Source organism: Ranitomeya variabilis, chromosome 1, assembly GCF_051348905.1.
Source record: "Ranitomeya variabilis isolate aRanVar5 chromosome 1, aRanVar5.hap1, whole genome shotgun sequence".
NCBI classification, from domain to species: domain Eukaryota; kingdom Metazoa; phylum Chordata; class Amphibia; order Anura; family Dendrobatidae; genus Ranitomeya; species Ranitomeya variabilis.
This window is the reverse complement of record NC_135232.1, coordinates 790,927,811-790,945,809: the sequence shown is the minus strand read 5'-3', so window position 1 is coordinate 790,945,809 and position 17,999 is coordinate 790,927,811. Positions and strand designations below refer to the sequence as shown.

The window sequence follows — 17,999 nt, the reverse complement described above, 5'->3', positions numbered from 1 at the left end:
TTCTATTTGTATTTACTGTATGTAATCCATCTATTCTATCCTGTCGGGTCCTTCTGTGATTTTACACTATGCGGCTGCTGAATTTAAGTTGCCGGTTTTCTCCTATGTAATATATATATATATATATATATATATATATATATATATATATATATATATATATATATATATACACACACACACATACACTGCTCAAAAAAATAAATAAAGGGAGCACAAACAGAATATAACTCCGAGTAAATCAAACTTCTGTGAAATCAAACTGTCCACTTAGGAAGCATCACTGTTTGACAATCAATTTCACATGCTGTTGTGCAAATGGAATAGACAACAGATGGAAATTATCAAGACACACTCAATAAAGGAGTGGTTCTGCAGGTGGGGACCACAGACTACATCTCAGTACCAATGCTTTTTGGCTGATCTTTTGGTCACTTTTGAATGTTGGTTGTGCTTTCACAATCGTGGTAGCATGAGACGGACTCTACAACCCACACAAGTGGCTCAGGTAGTGCAGCTCATCCAGGATGGCACATCAATGCGAGCTGTGGCAAGGTTTGCTGTGTCTGTCAGTGTAGTGTTCAGAGGCTGGAGGTGCTACCAGAAGACAGGCCAGTACAACAGGAGATGTGGAGGGAGCCGTAGGAGGGCAACAACCCAGCAGCAGGACCACTACGTCAGCCTTTGTGCAAGGAGGAACAGGAGGAGCACTGAGAGAGCCCTGAAAAATGACCTCCAGCAGGCCAAAAATGTGCATGTGTCTGTACAAATGGTTGGAAACCGACTCCCATGCATGTCGCACTGCCCTGCGCAGACTCCTACGTGATGCGTGAGTGCAGACTCCTACGCGGTGCGCGAGTGAACACTCCTAGGCGAGGCGCGAGCAAAGACTCTTAGGCGAGGCGCAAGTGCAGACTCCTACGCGATTGGAGACGCCTAGGCGAGAGTGCAGACTCCTAGACGAGGCGCAAGCGCAGACTCCTACGTGGTGCGCGAGCGAAGACTCCTAGGCTAGGAGTGAGCGCAAACTCCTAGGCGAGGCCACGAGTGAAGACTCCTAGGTGAGGCGTGAGCGCAAACTCCTAGGCGAGGCCACGAGTGAAGACTCCTAGGTGAGGCGTGAGCGCAAACTCCTAGGCGAGGCCACGAGTGAAGACTCTTAGGCGAGGCCACGAGTGAAGACTCCTAGGCGAGGCGCAAGCGCAGACTCCTACACGGTGCGCGAGCGAAGACTCCTACGTGAGCGAAGGCTCCTAGGCGAGGCACGAGCGCAAACTCCTAGGCGAGGCACGAGCGCAGACTCTTAGGTGAGAGCGCAAGCGCAGACTCTTAGGTGAGAGCGCAAGCGCAGACTCCTAGGCAAGGCGCGAGCGAAGACTCTTAGGCGAGGCCACGAGTGAAGAATATTAAGCGAGGCGTGAGTGCAGACTCCTACGCGGTGCGCGAGCCAAGACGCCTACGTCACACTGTGTAGGCGCTGCCATCCCTGCTTCAGACAGAAGGCCGCATCCACCGAGATAGCAGATGTGTGTGTGTCACTTCATGCCTGCCATGCTATCCCCCCTCACTAAGCCCAGACCCTGTGCAGCTCCTGGTTTCGCCGCCATGCTTGTGTTAACCCCCTAGATGCCGCGGTCCGGCAAGCTCTTTTTGAACATGAGCCCGCGTCTGCTTGTCCGGTGATGTCGGTGTGTCACGTGGCCGTCCTTCTGGGGTCCTGCTGCACGCAGCCCCTCTGCTCACTCACAGCCGACAGTCCTGCGCCGCCGATGTGTCCTGTAGCTGCATCATCAGTCCGCGCCTCTGTGGGCGCTCTGCACACGTGACTGGTCACCTGACAATGACTTCATCGGAAGTCTGATAGCGTCCAACGTGCGCGAAGGTCGAAGGGGAGCGCTGGAGAAAGATGGCAGATGCCTTGCGTCAGTGTAGCCGGGTGAGTGCCCGCGCCGGGGGCGGCTCCGTGTGCCCGGCGTCTGTGTGCCCGCCGCGGCTCTGTGTACTTCTGTGTACCGGGCACATTCCGTGTTCCTGTCAGTCCAGCAGTGCGGCCCCCATGATTGCAGCCCCAGACACTCCGAGCCCCAGGCATTGGGTCGTTTGCTCCAGGATTCTGTTTGAAATGTTACAAAACTTTTATGCAAATTGCCCCAGTAATAATATTATTAGACATTTTTATAGCGCCATTTATTCCATGGTGCTTTACATGTGAATGGGGCAAATATAGACAAGTACAGGAGGAGAGAGGACCCTGCCCGCGAGGGCCCACAGTCTGCAGGGGATGGGTGAGGATACACTATAGGAGAGGGTAGAGCTGGTCGTGCGGCGGTTCAGTAGACAGAGGATCACTGCAGGCTGTAGGCTTGTCGGAAGAGAGAGGTCTTCAGGCTCTTTTTGAAGGTTTCTGTGGTAGGCGAGATTCTGATGTGTTGTGGTAGAGTGTTCCAGAGTACGGGGGAAGCACGGGAGAAGTCTTGTATATGATTGTGGGAAGAGGAGATAAGAGGGGAGTAGAGAAGGAGGTCTTGTGAGGATCGGAGGTTGCGTGTAGGTAGGTACCGGGAGACGAGGTCACAGATGTATGGAGGAGACAGGTTGTGGATGGCTTTGTATGTCATGGTAAGGGTTTTGTACTGCAGTCTCTGGGCAATGGGGAGCCAGTGCAAGGAATGACAGATGGGAGAGGCCGGGGAATAGCGGGGGGACAGGTGGATTAGTCGGGCAGCAGAGTGTAGGATGGATTGGAGTGGAAGAGGGGAGGCCGGAGAGTAGGAGGTTGCAGTAGTAATACACTCACTACCCGCCATCATCCTCTGTTCCCGGCACAGATCCGGTCGGTCCTCAGCAGTCTGTGACCTCCAGTGTTTGGAAGTGTTTGAGGGCCAGAACGAGGTCACAGACGTGCACTGAGAGCGGGTGACCGTTACCTCTGATGTCCGGGCAGTCAGGAGTAATGGACACATTGAGATAAATGGATCTAGTCAGACATCTGTTAAAGTGACAAATCCATGAGTGAGACGTGGAGCATCTCCGATTCTGACCCGGGAGGGTGTACTCGCTGTCTGTGTAAAATGTAGCAGCTCGCCGACACGTCACAGATGTGCGAATACTCCCCGAGGCCAGACTTACACTTAGTGTGATAGAGTTCTAGTCTTCTTCCTCTCTGAATAGACAATTTGCATGCCACCATCTGAAAGAAAAGGACTTTAACAAATATATATATTCCCCTCCTCCCCACATCTCAGATGTCATCCTAGTTGCATCAGCTTTTCTCTCGTCCCTTCTTCTCACTGAAGCAGCAGGCTGAACTTTTTTTATTTTCTATTCTTAATGTAACAGTTAAAAAATGGATGAAATTCTGATGAAAAACTGAAAAACAAAGTCTGTCATCTTCGTTTTGTCTCATGTTTCCCCTTTTAATGGCCGAGTCTGAGCCCCGCATTCTGATGAGAAGAGGACGTGATCTGAGCCTCTTGAAACAGAGATCCGTTATAGAAAACTGATGTTTGTATACATTAATGACGTGTTATGGTTCCGTGTGCTGTAAAAGAAAAAACCCTACAGCACTAGGACAAGTCACACAGGTGTTATTGTCGTGATCCCTGCAGCCAATCCGCCCTGGCTTCACTCTCCTCTCCTGGACGTATCTGGCATCCATGGGTAGCAAGAGAGCAGCCGCCGCTCTTGCTTTTTCCAGGCCGTCCGATTGGCCCAATGGACGGGAGAGTGAAGTGGCTGCAGGGATCTCATAACATAATGTCAGGCGAGCTCCAGGACAACCAGCGCCGACATTGCTGGAATGGCACCAGAGGTGAGTATAAGGGTATGTTTCCACGGTACGTAAACGCTGCTTGTTTGACGCTGCAGCGTCAAACAAGCAGCGTCCAGATGTTCCAGCATAGTGGAGGGGATTTTATGAAATCCCGTCTCCACTATGCGTGGAAACCCGCACGCGGCGGCCCTGCGACTCCGGACATGCTGCGCGTCTTTTCAGAACGCAGCATGTCCGTACACCTTGCGGGGACGCAGCGTCCCCGCAAGGCATATCACAGGGCCCTATGGCGAGGGGTGCGATGATCCTGGATGTGTACTGTACACATCCGGCACCATCGCGTCCCAGAAAGGGGGCGGGGCTTAGCGCCGAGCGGCTTCGCCGCTGCGGCGAACCCGCCGGCAAGCCGTACCGTGGAGCCATACCCTAAGGGGGAACATAGTGATGGAGAATGGGTTGTCTGAATAGTGGACAACACCTTTAAGAATACGTTTCTACTGTTGTGAAAGGGCATGATTAAAACACCCGTTTTTCTATAGTTGTCCTGTGTAAGTCAACTGACGGTAACCTTACGAACATGGAAAATGCTTTTTTTTTTGTCTGGAAAATTGGTTTGTAGGCTGGCTTTAAAATGATGATTTGTCTGCCAAGATAGATGGCTGTGTGTGTGCAGAGAACGATCATTCTGTGTGCTTCGTAAGCATGGTCAGCCTGTGCAGACAGTGTCCAATTTTTCCGAGTTGGGACTTCTGGCCATTTTTTGGTGTCGAGCACAGACCAGTAGGAAGTGGCTGAATCCCAGACCCTATGGTGGGATTGGTGATGGAGTATAATTTCTTTTGTTAGTGTTTGTTGGTTTGATCTCTTAAGAATACCTCTCATCAGCTGGAAAACCCCTTTAAGTGCTCTTCAGTGATATGTGTATGTGAACAGTGCAACTGATCACTGTCCCCAGTGGTCTCTTTCCATACATTGAGGTGTCAGTGTTTTAAGGCAGTGATTGGCTGCATTGGTCACCTGTGTATGGCGGTCATCAGTGTCATAACTGCAGTATAGTTATTACGTTATTTTACCTTGTTTCCTGCTTTGAGCCAATGAGGGACAACCTGTTCCTGAAGCATCTACATTTAATTTTCACTCCTTTATTTCCTCATAACTTTTTTATTTTTCTGTTAATACAACCTAGTTTTTCCCAAACTTTAGTCCTCACTCCCGCCAGCAGGTCATATTTTCAGGATTTCCTCAGCATTGCACAGGTGATGGAATTATCAACGCATCCGAAAATAATCAAATATTCTTCCACCCGTGCAATACGAAGGACATCCTGAGCACATTATTGGGAACACTGATATTGCGGTATGAGGGCTTCAATTTTGAGGGACCAGTTGTAGTTTTCAACACCCTATTTATCTTACCATATGTTACATTTAAAAAATCCAAACAAATGTGTATTGGCATATGCCCCCCAAGAGGTGGCCAGTAACATTTTTGCCTTTGGCCTCCATCACGTGAATGGAACCTTTTGGCTATTTTGACATATGCTCTGAGATGTTCCTGATTGATGGCACCTGAAGAGGGTCTAAGACTGGTGTCACACATCCAAGAACCACTGACTGTTCTTGTATAGAAAGGCCCTTCCTGAATATATGAAGCCGTTCGCTCAGGTCAGGAGACCAGGCAGTTGGACTGGATCTTCTGATGCGTGAACAGTCCATGTTTCATGTAGTTGTGGAACCTGCCTACTCGTGAAACATTAACAAATTGGAAAATTTTGGCTGTTTTGGTCTTTTTTTCGGGTATGGTCTTTGTCACTTTTTGGTATGTCATGTTTTAAATAAAACCACATTGTTTTGAACACTTCCTTTTACTTAGCTTTGATAAAACTTTATTGAAAGTCAGTTGTGTGATTTTACAGTGTTAAAAAAACAGTACAGTGGGTATGAGACTTGCATAAATTTTATCACTTTACAGGAAATGTTTTACCTACGAAAATACACAGCAGAATAATGCACCAAGAACTCGTAGTGGGAAGATGGCTTAAAGGGAACCTGTCACCAGGGTTGTCCCATAGATATGGCCACCACCTTTCAGCCCTCATATACAGCATTCTAATATGCTGTGTATATGGTCCCGATACGGCCTGCAACAAAAGAAAAGCACCTTTTATTATACTCGCATGCGGGCCATCCGGTCTGAGGGATGTCGCTGGTCATGTTCTGGCGCCTCCTATCATCTTGTGATGCCAGCGTCCTTCTTGCTTTGTGTGGATGACGGGTCCCTACTGGGGATGAGCGAATAGCTTCAGATAAGAGCTTATACAAATAGCTATAGTGCTTCCTGACTAGCTGCCTTGGAATCCCGGATACCTGGAGTGCTCCCGATAATCAGGTGTCCGGCTCCACAACTGCATGTGTCGTGGCTGTGTGACAGTCACAACACATAGGCTCTCCATACATGTGTTGTGACTGTCACACAGCTACGGCACCGGACACCCTGATTATCGGGAGCGCTCCAGGTATCCGGGATTCCAAGGAAGCTAGTCGGGAAGCGCTATAGCTATTCAGATAAGCACCTATCCAAAGCTATTCATTCAACCCTAGATCCTACATCATCCACACAGACTTCCCGACACCGCGCTCCTGCACAGGCTTACTTCTCTGCCCTGTTTATGGCAGATCAAAGTACTGCAGTGTTCAGGCGCCAGGAAAGACCAAAGAGCCCCGGCGCATGCGCACTGCAGTACTTTACTCTTCCCCAGTCAGGGCAGAGAAGTACGCTTGCGCAGGAGCGCCGGGGAGATTGTGTGGATGACTTGGGAACATGTCATCCACTAGAAGCAAGAAGGAGGACGGCATCAAAAGAAGGGAGGCCTCGGACCAAGACCAGTGACGTCCCTCAGACCGGATGGCCTGCATGTGAGTAGAATAAAAGGGGTTTTTCTTTTGTTGCAGGCCGTACCGGGTCCATATACACAGCATAATAGACTGGTGTATATGAGGGCTGAAAGGTGGTGACAGTATCTCATATGGGGCAAACCTGGTGATGGGTTTCCTTAAATACCCCTTAAAGGGGTATCTCCATGATCCTATCCCAATATATAGTATGTGTAATAATAATATTAGCAAATATCTCCAATTAGAAATGTAGTATAGTTCTTCTGATTCGCTAGGTCACTTAGCCCATGTGCAGGGCATTGCAGTAGCTTAGTTATCCATGGTTACAACAGCTCATATTTTAATTAAAGGGAACCTGTCACCCCCAAAATCGCTGGTGAGGTAAGCTCACCGGCATCAGGGGCTTATCTACAGCATTCTGTAATGCTGTAGATAAGCCGCCGATGTTACCTGAAAGAGGAGAAAAAGACGTTAGATTATACTCACCCAGGGGCGGTCCCGGTGCGGTCTGGTCGGATGGGTGTCTCCGGTCCGCTCCGGCGCCTCCCATCTTCGTTCCATGACGTCCTCTTCGGGTCTTTACGCCGCGGCTCCGGCGCAGACGTACTTTGTCTGCCCTGTTGAGGGCAGAGCAAAGTACTGCAGTGCGCAGGCGCCGGAAAGGTCAGAGAGGCCCGAATGAGCATCTCGCTCGCTCGCTTCTTTGTTTTATGCGTTTGTGTTTGTCTGTATGCACCTAGCACTTTGTGTCAGCACTATATGTATGCACTTTTTTAGAAACCTAGTAAAAGTTATGTTTTAAGAATTATTATTCAGGAACTTGCTTCTTTGGTTGAGATAATATCTTGGTTCTTGTACTACATAGAGTCCAGCTTATTTTTGATCAGTATTAAAACCCTTCAAAAAATATCCACAGCAGATAATACAAAAAATTCCACAATCTAACTAAAGACGTGGAATGAATATCTGCAACCCCAGAGAATCCAACAAGACTGAGAAAATACTGACACAATCTAAGCTGGACAAGAAAACACAAAAGAATATCACTGAATCATGAAGCACACAGCATGTGTGCCACAGAAAAAAAAACAGACACTTATCTTTGCTGATTTGGCAGAAAGGCAGGAGGAACCAGGCAGAGGTCCAACACCTCCCAACAACAATTGACAACTGGCAAGGACTAATGAATCCTGCACACCTAAATACCCCAGTCAGAACTGCAATCAGCAGAAACACCTGACCAGGACTGCAACTCAGGGACAACTGCATTACCACCTACCACCACCGGAGGGAACCCAAAAGCAGAATTCACAACAGGACGGAGAGCTGATTGCCTCCTGGAGAGCAGATTTTCCTAGAATAGTTTGCGGACTCTATATACAGACCCCCTAAGTGCTAGAAGAGCGGAACCTCAAATGACCACGTTTTGGAAATTATACCCCTTTGGTAATTTATATATAGGTGTCGTGACAATTTTGACTGAGTGTTTTCCAGAAATAAGCATCAGTGGATGTTGCTGAGTGAAAATTGCAAACTGCCGTTGTAATGACCAGTACGCTGTAGTGACCAGTATGTTTTGTTGCCCAACTTGTGCTTCTAGAGATATGCACCCATAAATTAGGCAGGCTCTCATCGCTACAGAAGTGCCAAACATCACAAAAGGAGGAAAAAAACTCCACTATTCTAGAACAAACACCCAAAAAACAGGCAAAGGTGCTTACCTGTCTAGGCCTTGAATCAAATGCACTATCATGGTGCAGCGGGCCCAAGTAAAGATGGCAACTGCACAGGTGCGACAATACCAATGAGTCAGCCAGCCAACAATCAGGGAATGATGCCCAGGCATAAGCATGCTTTTGCGCATGTAAATGATATGCTGCGCACAAAAACGCTAATGTGAACCTATCCTTACTCTGGAGTCTGTGTGGCTTGAATTAGAAGTGTACAAAACTGTCCGACTGCGCTTTTTATGCATGCCTAAAAGTTGGACACTGCTGGATCGTAGGCCAGACAGCTTCGACAGTACCTCCATCTGCCTCATTATGGGGAATATTTTTTCGGGGGTTCCATCTGATTCACATTTTTTATAGTTTTACATGGAAACCCTGATATAAGCGCTCAGGGCAGAGCGCAGGATAAATGTGAGCCAAGCCTTATTGCGATCTTTGGGAGGCAGAATGAAACAAATCAACAGCAGTTGAAGAATTGGTTATATTTATTTTATTTTTTTATACAAAAATTGCGAAATGCGCGTTGGGGCTACCAGCTTTTGCGCATTCCCCCACGGGTTACTATGGGAAAGATGACCTGATAATACAGATAAGGAAACTCACATGGTAGGGGGAAGGCAAGTAGCCCCCAACCCCTGTGTCCCATTGCAGTCAAACCCTGTCAGTCGTGCTGCCCCTCTGCATGCGTGCTCAGAATGCCGTGTCAGCAGGGTTGCGGCACAGCTGCATACTGTTAAAGGGAACCTATCACCCCGTTTTTTAAAGATTAGATAAAAATAGTGTGAAATAGGGGCAGAGCTGGGCTTTACATTAGTGCCTTTTTGGAGCCTTTACACCCCCGTTAGGCTGCCGAAATACCTTTGTGAAGTGGCCGTTTTCTGCTGTCACTCAAGTTGGTCAGGTCGGATGGGCGTGGTCACAGCGCTGTTTCTCCCCCAGATCAGGCTCATCATTACGTTGGTGGCTACTACATCACCCTTATTAACCCTCACAAGACTACATGCAATTAACCATTCCTGGTGCAGGGTGTTGCCACCACCACCAATGTGGTTACCTTGCAAAGAAAAAAAAAATCTTTAAAAAAAAAATATATATATATACCGGTATATCTAATTTTTAATTTAAAGACAGTGGAGTCAGTAAGACAAGCATCTGACCGCTCAATTTCCCTGACTCCCAACCCCACAGCACTGGTCACTACTGAGTATGTACACAAAGTGCAGGTTTCGATTGCACAAGGATACAGGGGTTGGGGGCTACCTGCCTCCCCCCTACATGTGAGTTTCCTTATCTGCATTATCACCTTCCACGCTTTATGAATTATCGGCTGCCGCTTTTTCTTTTTTCCTGTTTGTTCGGTGGTCTCTTTGCGGTGTCAGACGCAGGCTGATTATAAATCATTGAAGGCTTGGTTGTGTTTGAGTGGTTTAGTGGTTTTCAAGCCACTCACAGAGTGTAAAGGTACCTTCACACTAAATGATATCGCTAGCGATCCGTGATGTTGCAGCATCCTGGCTAGCGATATCGTTTAGTTTGACACGCAGCAGCGATCAGGATCCTGCTGTGATATCGCTGGTCGTTGATTAAAGTTCAGAACTTTATTTGGTCGTCAGATCGCCGTGTATCGCCGTGTTTGACACCAAAAGCAACGATACCAGCGATGTTTTACACTGGTAACCAGGGTAAACATCGGGTTACTAAGCGCAGGGCCGCGCTTAGTAACCCGATGGTTACCAGCAGGGCCGTATTTGCCACTAGGCACTTGAGGGCACGTGCCTAGGGCGGTAAGATGCGGGGGGGCGGCACCTGAGCAAGGCAAGGTGTTTTTTTTTTTTTTTAAAATAGTCCGGGTCCGCCCGCCCTCCCTTGTCTTATGGCTGCTGCGGGGGTGTCAGATACAGCGCGCCGCCCTCATGTGTACTGCACAGGGATCCGGAAACAAGTCACAGTGCAAGCCCTACCCCCTCCTCGCTGAGGCGCCAAGTTCAGTTTCTGCCTCATAGTCCTGTGTCGGGCCGCCCACCCACCTGTCTTCCGGCTGCTGTGGGAGTATCGGATCCCACCAGGGGCAGGCTGGGCTGCTGGCGCAGGGTTCAGATGCCCCTGGGACGGTCCCCCAGCTTCTGGCTGCTTGCTGGGTTAAAGGCTGGGTGTCGGCAGCTGCATCCCTGCACTACAGACACGCCCACTCTGTGTGCAGTCAGTGTCTGCCGAACTCACCTGACTGGAAGGAGGAGATCCAGAGTGGCACAGCGTGCCCAGTCCAGATCGCAGCTGGTTAGGACGGTCCTGGGATCTGACAGGTAAGTAGAGAACACTGGGCCAGAGCGAGACCTCGGCTTGAAGTGAGGCACTCATGCCGGCACACTGCTGCGGGGTTATCCTGCTGAGGCTCTGCTCTACTGCTCACTGGAGACTGCTGGGCTCTGGTGGCACTGGCTTGTGATGGGTGTGTGCAGGCTGTGTGTGTGCCTACTGTGCCCCCCTGTGCAGTGTGTGTGTGTGCCTACTGTGCCCCCCTGTGCTGGCTGTGTGTGTGTGCCTACTGTGCCCCCCTGTGCAGTGTGTGTGTGCCTACTGTGCCCCCCTGTGCAGTGTGTGTGTGTGCCTACTGTGCCCCCCTGTGCTGGCTGTGTGTGTGTGCCTACTGTGCCCCCCTGTGCAGTGTGTGTGTGTGCCTACTGTGCCCCCCTGTGCTGGCTGTGTGTGTGCCTACTGTGCCCCCCTGTGCAGTGTGTGTGTGCCTACTGTGCCCCCCTGTGCAGTGTGTGTGTGCCTACTGTGCCCCCCTGTGCAGTGTGTGTGTGCCTACTGTGCCCCCCTGTGCAGTGTGTGTGTGTGCCTACTGTGCCCCCCTGTGCTGGCTGTGTGTGTGTGCCTACTGTGCCCCCCTGTGCAGTGTGTGTGTGTGCCTACTGTGCCCCCCTGTGCTGGCTGTGTGTGTGTGCCTACTGTGCCCCCCTGTGCAGTGTGTGTGTGCCTACTGTGCCCCCCTGTGCAGGCTGTGTGTGTGTGCCTACTGTGCCCCCCTGTGCAGGCTGTGTGTGTGTGCCTACTGTGCCCCCCTGTGCAGGCTGTGTGTGTGTGCCTACTGTGCCCCCTGTGCAGTGTGTGTGTGCCTACTGTGCCCCCCTGTGCAGTGTGTGTGTGTGCCTACTGTGCCCCCCTGTGCTGGCTGTGTGTGTGTGCCTACTGTGCCCCCCTGTGCAGTGTGTGTGTGTGTGTGTGTGCCTACTGTGCCCCCCTGTGCAGTGTGTGTGTGTGCCTACTGTGCCCCCCTGTGCAGTGTGTGTGTGTGCCTACTGTGCCCCCCTGTGCTGGCTGTGTGTGTGTGCCTACTGTGCCCCCCTGTGCAGTGTGTGCCTACTGTGCCCCCCTGTGCAGTGTGTGTGTGTGCCTACTGTGCCCCCCTGTGCAGTGTGTGTGTGCCTACTGTGCCCCCCTGTGCAGTGTGTGTGTGCCTACTGTGCCCCCCTGTGCAGTGTGTGTGTGCCTACTGTGCCCCCCTGTGCAGTCTGTGTGTGTGCCTACTGTGCCCCCCTGTGCAGTCTGTGTGTGTGCCTACTGTGCCCCCCTGTGCAGTCTGTGTGTGTGCCTACTGTGCCCCCCTGTGCAGTCTGTGTGTGTGCCTACTGTGCCCCCCTGTGCAGTCTGTGTATGTGTGCCTACTGTGCCCCCTGTGCAGTCTGTGTGTGCCTACTGTGCCCCCTGTGCAGTCTGTGTGCCTACTGTGCCCCCCTGTGCAGTCTATGTATGTGTGCCTACTGTGCCCCCCTGTGCAGTCTGTGTGTGTGCCTACTGTGCCCCCCTGTGCAGTCTGTGTGTGTGCCTACTGTGCCCCCCTGTGCAGTCTGTGTGTGCCTACTGTGCCCCCTGTGCAGTCTGTGTGTGCCTACTGTGCCCCCCTGTGCAGTCTATGTATGTGTGCCTACTGTGCCCCCCTGTGCAGTCTATGTATGTGTGCCTACTGTGCCCCCCTGTGCAGTCTGTGTGCCTACTGTGCCCCCCTGTGCAGTCCGTGTATGTGTGCCTACTGTGCCCCCTGTGCAGTCTGTGTGTGCCTACTGTGCCCCCCTGTGCAGTGTGTGTGTGTGTGTGTGTGTGTGTGTACACATACATACACATGTCCCTGCCCTGTAATAGCGTCCCCGATCCAGTAATAGCGGTTTCCCGCCTTGTAAACAGGATCACAGGAGGCAGAGTCCCTTCCTCTGGAAGTCTGCAGTGGCAGAAGTGGGACAATGCAGCGGGCCCTGAATGGGAGGAGGGGGTGTCACATCCGTGCAATGCTGCGGGCCCAATGTTGGCGGTAAGAGCTAAGGCTAGGTTCAGATTGCGTTAGAGCAATCCGTTTAGCGCGAGCGCTAGCGGATTGCGCTAACGCAATGTCTTTTTCGGGGCCGCGTTCAGGGGTCGCGTTAACGTCCCCGCTCTCGCAGATCCCCGATCTGCGAGAGCGGGGAACGGACCTCTGGCGCGCCGTGGACGCTGCAAGCAGCGTTCGAGGCGCGCTACAAAAGACCGGCACATCGTTAGCGCGTGCCGAAAATGACACGCGCTAGCAATGCGCTCTAACATTGCCGGCAATGGGAGCGCTAACGGACGCGGTGCACGGCGTTAATTTCGCCGTGCAACGCTGTCCGTTAGCGCTATCCCATTAACGCAATGGGAACCTAGCCTAAGTGAAGTGCATTGCTTTCCTGCCGGCCATATTTCTGAAGCTGTGGGCCACCGAAGGTGGAGATTCGGATCTTGGTTCAGATGCGATCTCAGTCTGCACATGCGCCGCCTGTGGCGGCCGTCTTCCTGAATCCCTCCACAGGGAAAACAATGCACTTACGCCGTAGCCTGGAGCCCTCATTATCGTAGGAATGTCAGTTAATAAATTGTTTTTCTAAGCTTTATAGTGTAGTTTTAGGTCAGAGAGGGATGCTAGGGATGAGCTAGCAAGGTGCAGGGACAGGTAGTGATGTCTACTTGCGGACATATGCGGCACTTGTGGTGATACAAAAAACACTGCTAGCAACTTTTCTTTCCATTGCTGCAAGTACCGCATTTTCTGGATCACGGCAAAACCGCAAATGCTGCACATGTCTGCAAGTCCCATAGGGAATGAATGAGGCCGAACACAGTGTTGCTGTAAGTGATCTGCTATGTGGCAGATGCAGAAAAACTGCCAGATCTTCCGCAAATGGCAAAAATCGCGGATGTGAAAGTAGCCTAAGGCTACTTTCACACTAGCGTCGTGCACTGCACGTCGCTATAAGTCATTGCAGCGCACCGACGCTAGCGTTGAAAGCGCCGCACAACGGGGGCAGCGGATGCTGTTTTTCATCGCATCCGCTGGCCAATTGTGAGGTGCGGGGAGGCGGGGGCGGAGTTCCGGCCACGCATGGCCGGTCGGAAAAGACGTTCTCGATGCACCAAAAAACGTTACATGCAACGTTTTTTGGTGGTGACGCAACACGACGCAACCGTCGCTAATGCAAGTCAATGGAGAAAAAACGCATCCTGCAAGCACTTTTGCAGGATGCATTTTTTCTGCAAAACAACGCATAGCGACGTGCAGTGCACGGCGCTAGTGTGAAAGTAGCCTTAGTCACTGCCGAGAGGGTCTGCATTAGTCATACTCACCAATGGGGGAGGCACCACGAAAAGTGCCTAGGGCAGCATAAACTCTAAATACGGCCCTGGTTACCAGTGTAAAATGTAAAAAAAACAAACAGTACATACTCACCTTCGCGTCCGCTTCCCACACTGACTGAGCGCCGTAAAGTGAAAGTGAAAGTACAGCACAGCGGTGACGTCACCGCTCTGCTGTTAGGGCCGGCGCTCAGTCAGTGCAGGAAGCGGACGCCGGGGGACGCGAAGGTGAGTATGTACTGTTTGTTTTTTTTACATTTTACACTGGTAACCAGGGTAAACATCGGGTTACGAGCCGATGTTTACCCTGGTTACCCGGGGACCTCGGCATCGTTGGTCGCTGGAGAGCGGTCTGTGTGACAGCTCTCCAGCGATCAAACAGCGACGCTGCAGCGATCGGCATCGTTGTCGCTATCGCTGCAGCGTCGCTTAATGTGAAGGTACCTTTAAGTTCCACGTTTTTCCTTTGTTATCCCTACCTCCTTATATATTTCTGTACAGAAGCACTGTTTTTTCATATCTTTTTTTAGTTCCTTTGTATTCTAACTTGTCGTTTAGGCATTAACCAATATGAATTTCTACTTTTACTCTCTTAATTCTAGCTATTGCTGGCCGGTGGCAATAGGTTTGGTCCAGTCTGGCAACGTATGCCTCCAAGAGCCAGTAGCGGTTTTTATTGGATATGTCACTCTCCTTGGGAACAACAGGTAAGTGACTATATCTTATATTCACATTTGATGTACACTTTGATATTGTTGTAATTCATTAACCGCTTACTGCCGCAGCCAATTTTTCATTATTGCGCTTCCGTTTTTCCTATAGTGCAAAGTTTATTTTTACATCAACATAGCCGTATGAGGACTTTTCTTTGAAGGACGTATTTTATTTTTTTTTTTGTTTGCTTTTTATTAGATTGAATGACTCGCTATTGTGAAAAATTGTATATATTTTTTTTACCAATATTTCTTAATCCCATAAGGACTCTTGGTTGCATTGGAAATACTCTGTACTACATATGTAGCACTGAGCATTATCTAGGCCCAATAGATTGCAGCTCTCGACATTGTTACAGGGAACGCGACAGCTGATGTCTGCTGCCTGTGGATATAAGGCAGCATGTATCTGCCACTGGCTGAGTCATTTCAGCCATGTATGTTTTTTTTTTTTGTTTCAATATGTTTATTTAAAGTTTTCATAACAATATATGACAAAAACGACCTTCCATGTAAAGAAGGCATAGTTATTTTCAGAGCATCTTGACAGAAATGTAAAAGTAACCATATCCATAAAGGTCAATCATATAAACCGAACAAGAAAGACGAGACAGGACAGACTAGGGATAGAAACAACAGGAGGAATAGCATCACTTCGATTTACCAAATATGGGGGGAAATCCAACATGTCATGGCATCAGGCGCAGATAATTGGGCGAGTGCTGATTAATCGTAGTATACTAATTATGTTAATGGGCTATTACAGATATAAGATGTAAGAAATTCATGGAGACAGTAGGAGGGTCCTCGTCAGGGGTGTGCTGGAGTCGAGATCGAGCCAAGGGCTCCAGATTCGAAAAAAGGCACTCATGTCATCACACCTAGTTGCTTGGATTCTCTCGCACATTAAAATTTCATTCATTCTATCTCTCACCATTGAAATGGACAGTGTCTGAGTTCTCCATTTAGAAGCTATATGGATTTTAGCTGCCATGCACAATGTATTCGCTAATCTCTGAAGGTTCTTCGAGAATCCATGTGGCATCTTACCCAATAGGAATACTGTGGGGTCCATGAAAATTGGTTTACCAAATAATTGGTTAATAATTGAATTAACTTCTTGCCATAATTTCTCAACAATCGGACATTTCCACCAAATGTGGAGCATATCCCCAGGGATATTACAGCCCCTAAAGCAATCTTTAGAGATGTGCGGATAAATGGCATGTAATTTGGTTGGAACATAGTATGCCCTATGTAACACCTTAAGTGATGTTTCAGTCAGAGATGTTTGATGGCTGCCTCTAGACAAGGTTTCACTGCATTTATGCCACGTCTCCAGAGGCAAGACGAGCTCCAGATCATTCTCCCATTGCAGCATATAATTTAGTTTCCCTGATGTATGAGCAGCATTCATCGTGGAATATATTAGCGAGATTATCCCATTACCCATAGGGTTTCCGGAATACCTTTGTTCAAAACCAGTGAGCCTAAAAGGGGCCCCTCGTGACAGATACTGTCTGGCAAAGTGAAAAACTTGATTGATGCGCATAACCTCCCCAGTCGGAGGGCCATGACATTGTATAAATTCCTGCTTAGTGAGTAAAATATTAAAAGGGGAGCAGAGGTGTTTTAGCATGGTAATCCCCTTCCCGATCCACCAGGAGAACAGTGCAGGCTCCAACCCCGGTTGAAACATAGGATTTCGAAACAATGATGTAAGGAGTGAAGACTTAGATTGAAGATTATGCTTAAATCTCTCCTTTCTCCATATGATCAGAGAGAGGGCGGAAAATGGAGCTGTGACCTGAATGTCCGGCGGGAGTCTTACCGTAGACCACAAGAGGCCACAAAGAGAATATGGTTGCAGGAAGTAGGATTCTAATTGCACCCACCTGGGAGTATTACTGTTAGAAGAAAGTTTGGACAATTGAGCTATTTGGGCTGCTTTGAAATATATCAAGAGATTAGGCAATGACATGCCTCCATACTTTCTGTGTAAACACATTATGTTTTGTTTGATACGGGGTCTCTTTCCATTCCATATAAATTTGGAAATAATTGACTGGATCTCTCGGAGACATTTCAAAGGGACCGCAACAGGTAGTGACCTAAATAGGTATAGGAATCTCGGCAAAGTAACCATCTTTATAGTGTGTAACCGGCCAAGCCATGAAATTTTTAAGCGAGACCATTTTGCTATGTCAGTCTTAAATTTTGCAATTAAAGGGGAATAGTTCCACTTGAAAAGGGAGGATTTATGAGTCGTAAGGTTAATTCCCAAGTAGGATAGGGAATGTTCCCTTCTCGTAAATCCGAACTGTGAGATCAAATTGTCTTGGTCAGTCTTAGAGGTGTTGACGAATAGGGCCTCTGACTTATCAACATTTATCTTGAGACCTGATATTTTTTCAAATGTACGTAGAAGCGAAAATAGGTTGGGCAGAGTAGAGTAGGGGTTAGACAATGTGAGTAAAAGGTCATCTGCAAAAAGGCTCAGTTTGTATTTTTCACCCAGACCTGTGGGTCCTAATATGTTTGGATTTTCTCTTATGGCTGCGGCCAATGGCTCCATGGCTAAAGCAAATAATGCTGGGGATAACGGACATCCCTGACGAGTACCTCTTTGTATATTTATAGATAACGGTTTAGTGGATGGGAGTTTGAGGTATGCTGATGGGTTATCATATATTAGTTGAAGGCAGGAAATCAGCTTTTGAGGGAAATTAAATTTGTCCAACACTGAAAAAAGATAAGGCCAAAGAACTGTATCAAAAGCCTTTTCGATATCTAGAGCCAGTACCATCAAAGGCTTCTGCGTACGGTTCGCTGAGTGGATAATGTTGAGATTTCTACGTATGTTGTCAGGTCCTTGTCTCATCGGGATAAAACCCACCTGATCCCGATGTATAAGCGAGGGAAGTATTTTGTTCAGTCTATCAGTGATAAGGGAAGTGAAAATTTTTAAGTCGACGTTTAATAAAGAAATGGGGCGGTAGTTTTTAACTAATAAGTGATCTCGTTTTGGTTTAGGAATGACAGTTACGTGGGCGATGTAGAACTCAGGGGGCATTTGGGAGCCTGAAAGAAGGGCGTTGCAGAAATTTTTAATGTGGGGCACAAGGAGATCTCCAAATTTTTTGTAATAAAGGACTGACAGGCCGTCTGGACCCGGAGCCTTGCCCGACTTTAATTTTTTGATTATTGTAATAATTTCCTCAGGAAGGATTTCTGACTGGAGTTGCTG

At 48.9% G+C, this 17,999-nt stretch overlaps 1 protein-coding gene across 1 annotated transcript in view; it reads left to right on the top strand.

Moving 5' to 3' along the window:
• Positions 1-1,754: 1,754 nt before the first annotated feature.
• The window catches only part of TIMM44 (translocase of inner mitochondrial membrane 44), a 102,441-nt gene continuing 86,196 nt past the window's right edge, over positions 1,755-17,999 (top strand). The window contains exons 1-2 of the mRNA XM_077273093.1: positions 1,755-1,936; positions 14,642-14,746. Coding sequence (XP_077129208.1) covers positions 1,907-1,936; positions 14,642-14,746 — 135 coding nt within the window. The 5' untranslated portion in view covers positions 1,755-1,906. The remainder of the gene's footprint in view (positions 1,937-14,641; positions 14,747-17,999) is intronic.